General features: G+C 47.2%; 1 protein-coding gene across 1 annotated transcript in view; it reads right to left on the minus strand.

Annotated features, from left to right (window-relative positions):
- TGFBR2 (transforming growth factor beta receptor 2) overlaps window positions 1-16,686 on the minus strand; it is a 68,500-nt gene that overhangs the window by 26,521 nt on the left and 25,293 nt on the right. The window contains exons 2-3 of the mRNA XM_081883279.1: window positions 14,616-14,781; window positions 9,684-9,871 (exon numbers count right to left, since the gene is read on the minus strand). Of these exons, the coding sequence (XP_081739405.1) occupies window positions 9,684-9,871; window positions 14,616-14,781 (354 nt within the window). The remainder of the gene's footprint in view (window positions 1-9,683; window positions 9,872-14,615; window positions 14,782-16,686) is intronic.

Raw genomic sequence — 16,686 nt, forward strand, 5'->3', positions numbered from 1 at the left:
GAGGAGTGAAATCCAGCAGTGCAGAAAGGCAGCAGAAGCAACGCTGCCGCAAATGGCACACAAGCGGCCCTGAAAATGGCCGACCAGTTTAGGCAAAATAAATGCAGGGTTCTTTTTTTTATACATAAAGACAATAAATTGCGTTTACGTGCATGAGAAGTGTAGCTTTCATCTCTTTAAGATGGATGTCACCAGCTAACAACCTATTTCAGTTAAAATTCATAGAATCATAGAATTGTAGAGTTGGAAGAGACCCTGAGGATCATCTAATCCATTGGTTCTCAACCTGTGGGTCCCCAGATGTTGTTGGACTACAACTCCCATCACCCCTAGCTAGCAAGGCCAGAGTCCAGGGATGATGGGAGTTGTAGTCCAACAACATCTGGGGACCCACAGGTTGAGAACAGCTGATTCTAATCCAAAGAAATGCAAGAACATGCAATTGTCCTATACGGTGGCACCTCCGGTCGCAAACGGGATCAGTTCCAGAGGTCCGGCCACATCCTGAGGAATTCACAACCAGAGGTGCTGCTTCTGTGCATGCACGGTTTAGCACCTCTGTACATGCGCACAGGGCACGGTTTAGCGCTTCTACACATGCGTGTGCACCAAAACCCAGGAAAATACTTCCAGGTTTTTTGCATACGTATCCTGAAGGATACATAACTGGAGGTGAATGCAACTAGAGTACAAGGATTGATCCTGCAACCTTCACATTATCAGCACCATGCTCTAACCCAGTGTTTCCCAACCTTGTGCCTCCAGATGTTTTTGGCCTACAACTCCCATCATCCCTAGCTAGCAAGACCAGTGGTCAGGGATGATGGGAATTGTAGTTCAAAAACAGCTGGAGGCACAAGGTTGGGAAACACTGCTCTAACCAACCGACCTATCCAGCTGGGAATTATTTCTTTCAGCATGCCACATAGAATCTCACACCTTAATTTCTACTTTTTTGTTGCTCCCCCATCCCCATTTTGGAAAGAAATGTTCTCTCTTAGCCTTTCCTTCCAAAATCGGGATGTTTCCTTGAAAAGAGTTATATAAAGAGCTACTAAAAGCACATTGGCATTATACTTTGCTTTTGAAGGCAAAGTTTTCCACTGTAATACCACCGCGCTCAAAGTTCCAGTTTGTGCAGGTCGTCTGCCAGACTGACACAATTTGGTTTGGCAAAGGAAGCCCATAACCTAAACCAACAGATACCACTCAGTCTCAAATCTGTTTCCCCATGAAGATCCCACACCACCACTCTACATCTCTGTATAACATTTAACAACATGGGCTTGTGCAAGCTTAAAAGAGCATCAAACTGACTCACAGAGTGTGGTTAAAACTTGCCTTTATCAAAATGAATCACATCCATTTCAGCACATGCCGAGTTCCCATTTTCACGCCCACCCAAGAAGTGTCAGTTTAAAAATAAAAATATACGAGACATGAAGTCTTTAGATTTAATTCTACCCATTGCAAATATTTTCAAATGACAAGTTGCTTGGGGGCTCTCAATAACTACTATTACTGACAATTGTATTTAAACATGGAGAAATGTGCCTTTAGAGAGACTGGGGTTAGAAATCTCAGCTTCCACAAGATTAAGGATGGCAGTTCCTTTGTAGCTCACCAGTTGTTAGGAGTTATTTAATTAAAAAGGAGTGCCTAGCGTCATTGAGAAATCAGAACCTGTTTCTGCACTCATGATTTTATGTCTCTTCGCAACAAACATACACACCTTTCTGCTTATTTAGACATAAACAAGTGTTTCAGTACATCTTTAACTGTTTGGTATTTCAAGTTGATAGGAAGCTTTTAAGGAAAACAAAACAGTGGTACCTTGGTTCTTGAATGGCTTATTTGTCGAACAAATCGGCTCCCAAATGCTACAAACCCAGAAGCAGGTGTTTCAGTTTGTGAACGCTTTTCAGAAGCCGAATGTCCAGCGCGGCTTCCGATTGGCTGCAGGACACTCCTACAGCCAACTGGAAGCCTTGCCTTGGTTTCTGAATGGTTTTGGGAGTCGAACAGACTCCCTAAATGGATTAAGTTCGAGAACAAAGGTACCACTGTACACTTATATATACACATACAGTGGTACCTCGGGTTAAGTACTTAATTCGTTCCAGAGGTTAGGTTCTTAACCTGAAACTGTTCTTAACCTGAAGCACCACTTTAGCAAATGGGGCCTCCTGCTGCTGCCGCCGCACCGCCAGAGCACGATTTCTGTTCTCATCATGAAGCAAAGTTCTTAACCCGAGATACTATTTCTGGGTTAGCAGAGTCTGTAACCTGAAGCGTCTGTAACCTGAAGTGTATGTAACCTGGGGTACCACTGTACACACAAACAGTTGGGGGAGGAGGGAAGCTGGGAGCAAAATCCCCAACCAAACAAAATGCTTTCAAAGACCATTGACATGAGGGCAACTCACTTTGCTGGTATTGACAAACCAGTAGTTGTTTAAATCCAGCTCTCGTCAGACCCAGCCGACATGGTCAGGGGTGATGGATGTTGCAATCCAACATCTGGCATGGGTCCCCTACCTCTGCTATAGACAGAGTGGCCCATGGCCCAGTCTTATCTGAATTAAATACAGCAGAAAGTCTATGCAGGGAAATGCACGCCCCACTATAGCAGCAAGAGCACACATGCACAAGACAAGAGCCACAGGAAGGGTACATCTGGATGACGGTCCAAAAGACAAAATTATTACAGGCTATTATCCAGTTGTCTGGAGGAGCAGAGGACCAGCTGGCCACAATGTTCTGCTCAGAGTTAAACACAGACAGGAAACCGCATGTCTGATACTGTAAAAATCGTTTGTCTTCCTGCCATGGCTAACCAGGCAAGCAACCCAAAGGGGCTGTTTCCATTTAAGAGGAACACTAATCCACAACAATAAAAGCGGGATGACAACGTGCCGGTTGTCTTATGGAGGGAGTGCAAGTGCTGCAATAGGAAGCTTGGGATTTCATCTGAGCACGCTCTTAAGTAGCCAAGCTCTGCTCTGGAGGGACAAACACCCTGCGCTAAATCTGGAGAGGCTCTCTTGAATACTTCCTAGAGGAACACCAGCCGTTGAAGGCAGCACCAAAGCTCAAAATGTCTCGAGGCTAGAGCTGGAGGGCAGAACAAGGTATATTAGTTTGGGGGCGATAAGAAACAGGTTTGCCTTTTTGCTGGGAGGAGAGAAAAAGGAGAGAAAGAGAACCAGAGCATGAAGAAGAAGAAGAAGAAGAAGAAGAAGAAGAAGAAGAAGAAGAAGAAGAAGAAGAAGAAGAAGAAGAGGAAGAAGAAGAGGAAGAAGAAGAGGAGGAGGAGGAGGAGGGGGAGGAGAAGGAGGAGAAGGAGGAGGAGGAGGAGTAGTTTGGATTTGGTATCCTGCTTTATCACTACCCAAAAGAGTCTCAAAGCGGCTAACATTCTCCTTTCCCTTCCTCTCCCACAACAAACACTCTGTGAGGTGAGTGGGGCTGAGAGACTTCAGAGAAGTGTGACTAGCCCAAGGTCACCCAGCAGCTGCATGTGGAGGAGCGGAGACGTAAACCCGGTTCCTCAGATTACGAGACTACCGCTCTTAACCACTACACCACACCGGCTCTCATGCAGAAGTAGGTGATATGGAATACGGCTGGGCAGTATTTGGTTTTCAACAACGTGATGTATCACCCAACTAAACATTGCAATATATCACGATGTATGAAATAAAGATGGAGGCATGTAGAGGCATTGGCTGGCTTCACGGTTTCCCCCCACATTGGGATTTCTGCACAGTGTATACACACACACACACAATAATAATAGTAATAATAATAATTTATTTATATCCCGCCCTCTCCAGCCGAAGCCGGGCTCAGGCCAGCTAACAACAATAAATCATGATTTGTGATATATTGCCAGGTCAAAAATTATGAAACCGATATCACCATATGGACTTCAAACCAGCAGTGAACAATATATCGCCCAGCCCTAGATCTCCTGAATTGCCAGCCAAACTACAGAATACTGCTATTTCCCCCTGAAAATTACATATCCAGGATGAAGACTGCCCTGGTGTAGGAAAGGATGGTCAATTCTAATTCATATTGGGCCATTTCTAGATGACTACCAAACCTAAGCACACTCAAACCAACCTCTCCGTCCCAATTAAATGTAAAGCCACTGCTTTTCCTGCTCAGTTAACATCTGTTGAGTTAGGGACTGCACTCTAAACCAGGGTCAGGCAACCTAAGGCCCATGGGCCGGATGCGGCCCAATTGCCTTCTCGATCCAGCCCACGGACGGTCCGGGAATCAGCGTATTTTTACATGCGTAGAATGTGTCCTTTTATTTAAAATGCATCCCTGGGTTATTTGTGGGGCATAGGAATTCATTCACCCCCCCCAAAAAAAAATATAGTCCGGTCCACCACATGGTCTGAGGGACGGTGGACCAGCCCACAGCTGAAAAAGGTTGCTGACTCCTGCTCTAAACACATTTGTTGGTTCTCTCCTTGTGGGTTTGTGTAGAAAAAATGTTGCAGGATTGAGCGTTTGAGACACTTTAATAGATTATCAGTCTTTTAATGGTAGAGGTGCATTAGATGATTGATTGACTAAAGTCTTTCCAGGAAGCAATGTAGGTTATCCTTTTCAGAGCAACAGGAACTACTCCAAGGGAGTTTTGCAAAACACAACAGCCTTACTAGAAATGAGAACACAACTTTTGGCGTATTTCTGGGGCAAATTTTGCAAGCACCGAGACAGGAAATAACTCCAATAAGCCGACTGTACAGTGGTGCCTCGCAAGACGAAATTAATTCGTTCCGCAAGTCTCTTCGTCTTGCGAGTTTTTCGTCTTGCGATGCACGGTTTTCCATAGGAATGCATTGAAAATCAATTAATGCGTTCCTATGGAAAACGCCTTCCCCCGACCTCTTCTGGCGGGCGGCATTTTAAAATCGCCCGGGACAGCGGAGGACTTCTCCGCTGTCCGGGGCGATTTAAAAGCCCCTGGGAAGGCAGGCAGGGGGGACAAAGGCTTTCTCGCCCCACCGCTCGGCTTCGGGACATCGTTCCGATGCCGGGCGGCTGGGGGAGGCGTTCCTGCCCCACCGCCCGGCATCGGGACGATGCCCCGAAGCCGGGCGGCTGGGGGAGGCGTTCCTGCCCCACCGCCCGGCATCGGGACGATGCCCCGAAGCCGGGCGGCTGGGGGAGGCGTTCCTGCCCCACCGCCCGGCATCGGGACGATGCCCCGAAGCCGGGCGGCTGGGGGAGGCGTTCCTGCCCCACCGCCCGGCATCGGGACGATGCCCCGAAGCCGGGCGGCTGGGGGAGGCGTTCCTGCCCCACCGCCCGGCATCGGGACGATGCCCCGAAGCCGGGCGGCGGGGGGAGGCGTTCCTGCCCCACCGCCCGGCATCGGGACGATGCCCCGAAGCCGGGCGGCTGGGGGAGGCGTTCCTGCCCCACCGCCCGGCATCGGGACGATGCCCCGAAGCCGGGCGGCGGGGGGAGGCTTTCCCGCCCGGCCGCCCGGCTTCGGGACATCGTTCCGATGCCGGGCGGCTGGGGGAGGCGTTCCTGCCCCACCGCCCGGCATCGGGACGATGCCCCGAAGCCGGGCGGCTGGGGGAGGCTTTCCCGCCCGGCCGCCCGGCTTCGGGACATCGTTCCGATGCCGGGCGGCTGGGGGAGGCGTTCCTGCCCCACCGCCCGGCATCGGGACGATGCCCCGAAGCCGGGCGGCTGGGGGAGGCGTTCTTGCCCCACCGCCCGGCATCGGGACGATGCCCCGAAGCCGGGCGGCGGGGGGAGGCTTCAAATCCGTCCGGGGGCTTTTAAATCGCCCCGGACAGTCCCGGGGCGATTTAAAAGCCCCCGGTTAGGCAGGCAGGGGGGTTTTGCCCCCCCTGCCTGCCTTCAAAAGCCGTCCGGGATAGCGGGAAGCGCTTCCCTGCTATCCCGGACCGCTTTTAAAATGCTGGCGGTGGGGAGCAAAGCCTTTCGCCCCCGCCGGCCTTCCTGGACCTCTTCTGAAGTCCGGAGGGGGGGAGAAGGCTTTGCTCCCCACCGCCAGCATTTAAAAAAAGGTCCCCGAGATTTCCCTATGGGCTTTCGTCTTGCGATGCAAGCCCATAGGGAAAATCGTCTAGCGAAGCGTCGCAAAAACCGAAAAACCCTTTCGTCTTGCGGGTTTTTCGTCTTGCGAGGCATTCGTCTAGCGGGGCACCACTGTACCGGGTTTGTGTAGTTTAAGCAGAAAACAAGTACGATCTGACTAATCTGTAAGAAGCCAGCCAAAATCTACAAGGGTGTGTTGGTTGGCTTTGGAACGCAGATCTCATAGCACTGACATATGATTAAAATTACTATTAGTCAAGTGAAACAGAGATGACTCACAGCAATAAGACAGCCGGACTATGTGTTTCATAATTTGTTACACATTAGAAGCTATCAGTCTTTGCTGCACATATGAAAGGGAAGTGTGAGCATCTGACATGCTCTACACACAGCATACACAATAAACAGATGTAGCGAGCATGCCACTAATTTCAGCAACAAGCTCAACCCACGGAGAAAGCAAAAACAACAACAGAGGCTTACTGCAGGGATACATGGGTGATACAATTCCCAATCCATTTGGGAGAAAATAGGAGTGGCACTGATCCCACCCGTGCTAAAGAAGAAAGAAGAATGTACATTACATTTGGGGCACTGTCATGTACTGAAGCTCTCACCCCGGCCAGCAGGGGGATACTGCAGATAGTTCAGGTCCACATATGCAAATAAGGGGTCAAAAGTGACGTTCAGTGATTGGATAGTTACAGAAAGCTGTTACAGTTACGTTGTACTGGAGCTCTATATAAGCAGGCTGGCTGAACCCTTCAGTTCAGTTCTGTTCTGGCCTGTGAATAAACAAGAGCTGTTTGAAGAATTGCTGTGTCGTCTGATATGTTCACCCACAACTTAACAGGCACCATTAGAGAAGAGGTGCTGTTTGGCTTGTCAAAGTACTGCGTGTGTGTGTCCAGTTGAGAGCTTATTCATTTAGAATTTAATTGCTTCTCCCCCACCCCTCTCAAAATGCTTAAAGCAATGTGCAAAAATAACACAAGTTACAAATAAAATAAAATCACCACTCACTTCATCATTAAAGCCAATGGGCAGCATTCAACTCCATTTTGGGGTTATCACAAGTATTAGTGCAGGCATAGGCAAACTCGGCCCTCCAGGTGTTTTGAAACTACAATTCCCATCATCCCTGACCACTGGTCCTGTTAGCTAGGGATGATGGGAGTTGTAGTCCCAAAACATCTGGAGGGCCGAGTTTGCCTATGCCTGGATTAGTGCTACCACAAAGGGTGGTAGCCTTGTGCCATCTCCAAATCCATTCTGGAGGATTGGGGGGGAACCTAGAACAGATTTAGGGAGTGCACAGGGGCAGCAGAGGGAGAGATTCCTCTGTCAGTGCATGGAATTCCCCTTGCACAGCAGAACAATCTGTGTAGTGCTACATTTAATACAACCCAACATCATAAGGTAAAGCTAAAGGGACCCCTGACCATTAGGTCCAGTCATGGCCGACTCTGGGGTTGTGGCACTCATCTTGCTTTATTGGCCAAGGGAACCGGTGTTTGTCCACAGACAGCTTCTGGGTCATGTGGCCAGCATGACTAAGCCACTTCTGGCGAACACGGAAACGCCGTTTACCTTCCCAGCAGAGCGGTACCTATTTATCTACTTGCACTGGCATGCTTTCGAACTGCTAGGTGGGCAGGAGCAGGGACCGAGCAACGGGAGCTCACCCCGTCGTGGGGATTTGAACCGCCAACCTTCTGATCAGCAAGCCCTAGGCTCAGTGGTTTAGACCACAGCACCACCTGTGTCCCACGACCCAACATCATAAAAACTACTAAAAAGCACCAACATACAGCAGTGGCAACAGTTACACCTAGTTAGTTAGCTCTGAGGTTTAATACTGCATTTCAGGCTGCATAGCTCAGATGGTAGAGCACAAGGCTCTTAATCTCAGGGTCATGGGCTTGAGCCCCACGGTGGGCAAAAATTCCCGAATTGTGAGTGGTTGGACTAGATCAGGGGTCTGCAACCTTTAAGACAAAAAGAGCCACATGGACCCGTTTCCGAAGGGGGGGAAAAACTGGGAGCCGCAGCGGGCGGGAAGGTGACGTCGGGACGCTGCGTGACTAACGCATGCACCGCCCCCATGCAACGTCACAGCCAGTACAGTGCCCACCACAGTGGGGAGTGTCGGGGCGCACAATGTGCCTCCTCCCCTCGCTAGTATCCGCCCCGGAGCCGCGGCAAAGGTGTAAAAGAGCCACATGCGGCTCCGGAGCCGCGGGTTGCAGACCCCTGGACTAGATGATCCTCATGGTCCCTTCCAACTCGACAATTCTATGGCTCTCATCAGAGGTCCTCTGTGTCTCACCAACACTACTGCAGTGCCACCATGAAGGCGGCCAACACAGCCATGCAAAGGTGTTGCAAAATTCCTGTTTAATTCTCATACATTTCTATAAAGTACCTTCCAGGTGGTTTTCTTCTACAGAGATGGGGAAACAGAGATGTGAATGAAATCATTAAAGTCAGCTACTAGCACATTATCTGCCTGACTGCTCTGCCAGCACCGAGATAATGCACTTCATTAAATAAGGCAGACAAGATAAAAAAATGCAAGTTTAAATTTTTTTTGCAGACAAGATCAAAGCCAAAGCCTCCCTCAGGTACTCTCATCAAGTGTCTTTACCGGCTGTGTAAAGATACGGGTTTACAAAATGTGAAGGAGTAAAGTTATGAAACACCACATAAGCCTGCCAATCGTCTGTTGTGGTTTTGTGCTGTTCAGAGGTACTGCAAGAATTTATCAGCCTACCTAATAATAAAAGTGGATGACCAAAAAACTGCATTGATCTTGACTTGAAATAAGTTTTCGTTTACCTCACATTTCCTCCCTGGTCCTCCGCTTCGTACTCTCTGCTAATCCGTTTATAGCGTTATGATTCACCCTTACTGAGCAGGCAAACTGCCTTGGCTTTATTCATTTCACGAAATCTATATAGCGCTGGATTGTTTAAGAAAGCACACCCTCAAAGTGGTTTACAAATGTAATAGAATGATAACATTATTAGCAATTTCGGCTTGCCGTTGACATCTCTCTCCTTATATTCTGTAGGTCGGGAACCTGCAGCCTACGGGCCAAATTTGGCCCAACGGGGCTCCTAACCTGGCCTATGAGGCCGTTCTGTGCAAGTCATTCCTGGTAGTCCCACACTGGATGCGACGTCAGGGACTCACGCGGCTACAAAGCACAACTGAGGAGGCTGGCGCACGTAATGTGCTCACGTCATGTACACAAGCCACGCGGAGTGCAACACATCACATGGCATGTGGTGCCCACATCACACAGCATGCATGAGTGACACTAACACTGCAGACCTTAAAGTGACAAAATAGCTCCTCAGTTCTGATTCCTGCTGAAACACCTCTGGCCTTTTCTACTGTGACAAAGGTTAGGATGTTTCACAACAGGAAATTCTATTATGAGAGGATATCCTAAAAAGAACACACACACCCCACAAACACCACACCCGACAGCGTAACAGGAAGGGGGTAAGGGGAGGAAAGCAAATTAAAAGAGCAATGCATATTCAAAACGAAACCTTTACACACACATAAAGGCTTACCTGAAAAAATAAGCTCGTTGTTGCATTCTTCCTCTTTGCAGGAGCACATGAACAGCAAACCACCATCTCCCTTCATCTCTTTCATTATACACTTATCCGAATTGTAGTCACTCAAAATGTGCCCGTGCAGCTTTTGTGCGGGATTATGACATATTGTTTCCAAGGTTATGTTTTCATCATTCTTCCTCCTGTAAAAGAACAGGATTTTTTAAACAGCAGCAGCAGAAATAATCAAAACAATGGCAACATGAAACTGAAGGTAGAGGGCTGGCATTCAAGGTAAAGCTAGCCAGTTGTCGAGTCTCATATAAACTTTGACAATATCGCAGCTACAACTTCTCCGTAACTTATGCCGGGTTAGTTTTGGTGCCTCTGCTTGGGGGCAAATGGTTCGAAATGCATCTTTCCAGAGTGACAGTGCTATCCTTCACCAGAGTGAGCTTAATTCTTTCCAAGATTTGTCAGCATGGAGTTTTGTGCCTGTAAGTCATCTTGGGAACCAATTTGGATGAAAGGTAAGACACAAGGAAGAATAAAAACAACGAAAACAAAAATGCCCTGCATTCCGCCTGTTCATCGCATAATTCAAACTTGTACAACATGTGTCCCACTAAGATAAATGTCATGTACTGAGGTCTATGTGATGTTTGCCCTCTCTCTTTCTCTTGGAATCTCAGACAGGTGTTCTAGGGAGCCTTATCTAGTGGTTTTGTCCAACATGATGGATCATGGCTGATATAACCCAGAGATGCAGAAATCCCTAGGGTGTACACCTCAGATGTGCCCAACATCAGCCTGACATATGAAGCTGGCCAACTAGCAACAGGACCACAGTTCAAGGTAACTTGCAGCTGATTTTTAAGACAGTGAAAGCCAACTGCCCGATAGGAATACAGAAATTTCAGAGGTGGCAGTCCCTGGGTCTGCACAAATGGTTGCAAAGTTGCTCCAGACACAGGGGGCAACATTTTTTGACCCGTGAAACCAACCACTAGTACAACGGAAATGTGTGATTTTGTGATATCATAGGATTCATGCAGGGATGTAAGAAGACATCCCTGTTTCCGTTCTGCTGCAGTTCAGCTTCCAGCAAATCCAGTATTCTCCCCCATCTTGCTACCCACTGTGGTGGAATTCAGGTCCTTAATTATCAGTATGTTATTCTACACCAGTCATGCCAATGCAAAGGAAACACAACACAAACTGGAGAGTGTGTGTTTGTGTATCGTCAATTATGTATTGTTTGCAGACAGAAAACAGCAGTAGTAAATACCAATTATATTCATTTAACTGATTTCTCTTGCAGAGATGGGACCATTGAGCGAGCATTGGCAATTTCCTCTCCCATTTCCATTGGAATTATCCGGCATCCCCGGATATAGGTGTTTGCAAGATATAGATGATCATTGTTTCGTCCTTCTCCTATTCTTCAGGAAGAATAAACTAACCTAGTTTATTTATAGCATCTGATGTCTCTGCATCTGTGTGTTTGAACTTTCAGTAGGAGGAAGTCTGGCACTCCTCCAACAGTGCCACACCCTAGGACCAAACCCTTCTTCCGAATAAGATAAACAGGCTCTGGAAGAACCAATTCCATCTCCAAAGCCTCACCCCTTCCTCCCTACTTCCTATGCAAAGGCGAACACTACAGCAGTGACTAGGCTGTTCCCAATTGGGGCTTCTGCCAGCTACAGAGCATGGCAAAGGCGACATCAAGTGGTTAGCTGTATTCTTCGTGGGAAGTCAGGAAGGTACCTGGTCTTCAAGTAACTTCCCAATCTGTCTTTCCTCGCACTGCTGGATTTACGTATAAGCTAAACAAGCTACAGCTTAGGGCCCCACACTCTTGGGGGGGGGGGCGAAAAAATTAAAGGAGGGAAAAAACTGGATGTATATTTCCAAAATATAAGATAAAAAACAAATAAAATAAAACCTACATACAGCAACAGTGTTTTGTGTTGTGTAGGCTCCTATGATGTAACTAATGGGCCCTGCCTGCTAGCCTGCTCCCTAAAACATCATTGGTTTGCTCGTTTCAATATATAGAGTGCCTACATTCTGCATGGACTGACTGCATGGCAACATGTGCAAATGGCTTTAGATACTGTCAGGGTTTCAGGGAGAGAAGAGCAGATGGGGGAGGAGACAGAGAGCGAGGGGGAAGAATCCCAGAGAGATGAGGAGGAGGATGACGATGACCAAAGGTCGTCCATGAGTCTGTCCAGTGAGTCAGAGGACTCCCAAAAGGGGCCCCCCCTGGTCAGACCAAAGGGAGGCCAAGGGGGAAGCAGTGAGGAGCAGGGGAGCGAAGGGAGAAGCCCCAGTGGGAGTTGGACACCGGAGCCGGCTTCTCAGCCGGAACGGAGTGAAGGGGGTGGAGTTACCAGTGTGTCAGAGGGAGCAGAGCAAGAAGGAGACAGGGGAAGGAGATCGGAGCAGGACGCTCAGCCGGAAGGGGTGGAGAGCAGCACCGGGAGCAGTGTAGCGGTCGAGAGAAAGGTCAGAAGCAACGTACGCGCGCCAAGTTCAAATGTAGAGGCGCGCGGAAGTGAGGAGAGCCCTGGGGAGGAGCCCGGCCCCAAAGCGAGAAGGAGGGGGGCAGAGGCGTCAGAGGATTCAGCCTCGGGCGAGTCCCGGCGAGGGGGAACCCAGGGGGGCAGAAAGACCCTGCGGAAAAGGAAGGAGAGGAAGAGGTGGTCCAGCACAAGCCTCTTAAATTGGTGTAGAGGCGGTACGGATTCAGAGGGTACTTCAGCGGTCTAACGTTACAGACGTAGAGTCACAGAGATGGAATGTAAATGGAGCAATGATCTTCAATAAAGACTTTTTGTAAATAAACTGGACCGGATTTGGGTCTCTTGTGAGCTGGGACCAGACGGGTGGCTCTGACAGATACCTTAGCTGGGTCAGGGTGAGGGTCAGGGTCTTAACCTGAGGTACTATTTCTGGGTTAGTGGAGTCTGTAACCTGAAGCGTATGTAACCCGAGGTACCACTGTACTGCAGTTTGTTCTTTCCTTTGGCTTGTGAAGGCGGGTTTTCAGGCAGCTTGTATTTTATATATAATTTTGCACAGCTGGATGTGTAACTTTGTTCCAATGTTTCTAATGCTGGCATTCTATAGCATGTTATCAAGGACAGAATTATATATTTTAGAAAGGAATTTAAATATAAAGAAGGATCTGGCACCTTTGAAGAATGACACTTCATCGCTGAAACGGTGATTGGTACAATGCTCATTTTTAATCTTGTATCCGTTTGGAAAATTATCATGCTGCCAATCTTTTATATTAGTATAATATAGATGTTGCCAGTATGTATCTTAGTTTGTGCAGATTTTGCACATGTACCAGACATCTTCTTTGACTAGACACAAAGGTAAAAGGTAAAAAGGTAAAGGACCCCTGTACAGTGAAGTCCAGTCAAAGGCGACTATGGGGTTACGGCGCTCATCTTGCTTTCAGGCCGAGGGAGCCAGCATTTGTCCACAGGCAGCTTTTCGGGTCATGTGGCCAGGATGACTAAACCACTTCTGGCACACAGAACACCGTGATGGAAACCAGAGCGCACAAAAACGCCATTTACATTCTCACTGCAGCTATACCTATTTATCTACTTGCACTGGCATGCTTTTGAACCGCTAGGTTGGCAGGAGCTAGGACAGAGCAACGGGAGCTCACTCCGTCATGGGGATTCTGACCTGCTGATCGGCAAGCCCAAGAGGCTCAGTGGTTTAGACCATAGTCACACCCGCGTCCCTACTAGACACAAACGCAGTGTCAGCAGTGTCATCACTTTTATCTACGCAGGACCTGGTAAAGTTTACTAGCGTGGTACCTCGGGTTACATACGCTTCAGGCTACGTATGCTTCAGGTTACAGACTACGCTAACCCAGAAATAGTGCTTCAGGTTAAGAACTTTGCTTCAGGATAAGAACAGAAATCGTGCTCCGGCGGCGCGGCAGCAGCAGGAGGCCCCATTAGCTAAAGTGGTGCTTCAGGTTAAGAACAGTTTCAGGTGAAGAACAGACCTCCGGAACGAATTAAGTATGTAACCAGAGGTACCACTGTACTAGGGAACATCTTGTGATTTGTTTCCATGACCTATCCAGATAAGAAACATCAGATTGCAGTTTTGACAGATTTCACAACTCCATTGAGGTGTGTGCCTGAAATCAAGAGTCACCACTCCATTCCAGGGAATTCTGATACTCTCAAAGCAAGAATAATTCATAAGAGCCTGCTGGATGAGAACAAGGTCCCATCTAACCCAGAATCCTGTTTTCACAGTGGCCAACAAGATACCCCAATCTCTTTTGAGACAAGGAAAATCAAAAGCTTGGCAAGTGTAGCATTTTCGTTAGTACAGTGGTACCTCGGGTTAAGTACTTAATTCATTCCAGAGGTCCGTTCTTAACCTGAAACTGTTCTTAACGTGAAGCACCACTTTAGCTAATGGGGCCTCCTGCTGCTGCCGTGCCGCCGGAGCACGATTTCTGTTCTCATCCTGAAGCAAAGTTTTTAACCCGAAGCACTATTTCTGGGTTAGCGGAGTCTGTAACCTGAAGCCTATGTAACCTGAAGCCTATGTAACCTGAAGCGTATGTAACCCGAGGTACCACTGTACTAGAATGCAAGTATATCACTACTAATCTTGCACATTCTTATTTTGGAATGAAGAATCACGGGTTAAGGCTATATGCATCTAATGCTTTACTGAGAACCAAAATAATGATTAGTTGCCATCAGTCTCTAGACCTTTTGACCAAGTATCAAATTACAAACACATATATTACAGAGCCAACCCTATCTGAATGGAATTGAAGAAAGCCCTGACTTCACAAGTTCTGAACAACATTTAATTTATACTTTTGCAGGTTAAGAAAACTATAGACCAAATGCACATGCTTGTATTTAGCCAGAGTGAACTTACCAGACAGCAGCACAAACTTCATTCTTATCCGCACATATAGATGTGATGTTACAGTTACTCATGCAATGGCCCTCATTCATGCAGCTGGTTGGTATCACATCACAAAACTTGCAAAGTGCTGCCATTTTGAATTTGCCATCAAGCATTTTGGATAAATGCTCATCAGCTGCGGACAAGAAAAGAATGCTTTATTGAACATTACAAATTTACATTTGTTCCAAACATTTACTTTGTTCCTACATACAAACCAGGTACGGAAGCAAAGCTTTCCTGAAGGAAATTGGGGTTGCTTTTTCAAGATAAACGGTGATAACTGAGCAAACTATTCATTTTCATTCATTTATTGACTTCATATACCACCCTATACCCGGGACACGGGTGGCACTGTGGGTTAAACAACAGAGCCTAGCACTTGCCGATCAGAAGGTCGGCGGTTCGAATCCCCGCGATGGGGTGAGCTCCCGTTGCTCGGTCCCTGCTCCTGCCAACCTAGCAGTTCGAAAGCACGACAAAGTACAAGTAGATAAATAGGTACTGCTCCGGCGGGAAGGTAAACGGCGTTTCCGTGCGCTGCTCTGGTTTGCCAGAAGCGGCTTAGTCATGCTGGCCACATAACCAGAAGCTGTACGCCGGCTCCCTCGGCCAATAAAGTGAGATAAGCGCCGCAACCCCAGAGTTGGCCACGACTGGACCTAATGGTCAGGGGTCCCTTTACCTATACCCAGAGGTCTCAGGGCAGTTCACAAAAATAGATCACAAGATATAAAATAAAAATAAAAACAATAATTCAATAACACCCCCCAAAATGAGACACATTTTAAAGGGCATAGGATTAGGTCTGCCAAAGGCCTGGTTAAAAAGGAATGTTTTTGCCTGGCGCCTAAAGGTGTGTAATGAAGGCACCAGACGAACTTCCCTGGGGAGAACATTCCACAGACGGGGAGCCACTGCAGAGAAGGCCCGTTCTCGTGTTGCCACCCTCCAGACTTCTCAAGGGGGAGGCACATGAAGGAGGGCCTCAAAAGATGATTTCAGGGTCCGGGTAAGTTCATATGGAAAGAGGCGGTCCTTGAGGTTTGCGGTCCTGAGCCATTTAGTTGTGTTTGATAACACAACTAATGCAACCCAGAGATCTACAAACATTGGGTCAGACTTTTAGGGCAATATCCAACATTAATCATACACAACAGATCCATTGACATTTAGGTCCATTAATTTCAATGGGTCTTTTTGAGTATAATACATTTGAATACAATCCTTAGAAATGAAATAACTCTTCACAATATCCATCTTAAATCACCAGGAGTAAATCACCCTTCTGCAAGTCAAAACCACATACTGTCTTGCGGCACCTAGAAGGCTGACCATTTTATTATGGCTTAACTTTTAATCAACATACCTCAGGCAAAACTTAAAAAAAAAAATACTAAACAAAAATTAAAATAAGCTGCAGAGCTTTCTCTGGCAAGGCGGTGGCCTTGGAACATATATCTAAAAAAACAACAACTATAACCTTTAGTGGACAAAAGTCCATTTGTGAAATGTAATCCTTCATTGCAGGTATAAAGGGAGGGAGGGAGGGAGAAGCCGTTCCAAATTTGATCAGCAGAGAAACAAGCAATTTAACACTGTTTTCGGAGCAAAGGGATACATCAAGAAACTGATCTTTATCACAAGCAATTCCTTAAAGTATTGCAAGCGGGAAGTAGAAGCAAGCGTTTATCATCTTAGGCCTGCTTGCTTACCAACTCTACCCGTTTGGAAGGCAGGTTACAATCATTAGCACTTATCTAACCCACCTCCACCTCTCCAAACACACTTTTGAATGTTATTGATCACTAATCAGAGTGCCTGGGGAAACTTAGCCAGATGGGCGGGGTATAAATAATAAATTATTATTATTATTTCTTCTCAGAAGGTTATCAAAGGCTAACATCATCATATACATCATCATCAATCTTTATTACTGTCCAGAGACCCAACAAATCATTACAAAACAATACATCCAGCCTACCTCCAGGTTAAACAAGCATTTTGTTTAGAATATAGGGCTCATTTGATCTTGCAACCA

This window comes from Podarcis melisellensis, assembly GCF_964234715.1.
Source record: "Podarcis melisellensis genome assembly, chromosome: 12".
Taxonomy (NCBI): Eukaryota; Metazoa; Chordata; class Lepidosauria; order Squamata; family Lacertidae; genus Podarcis; species Podarcis melisellensis.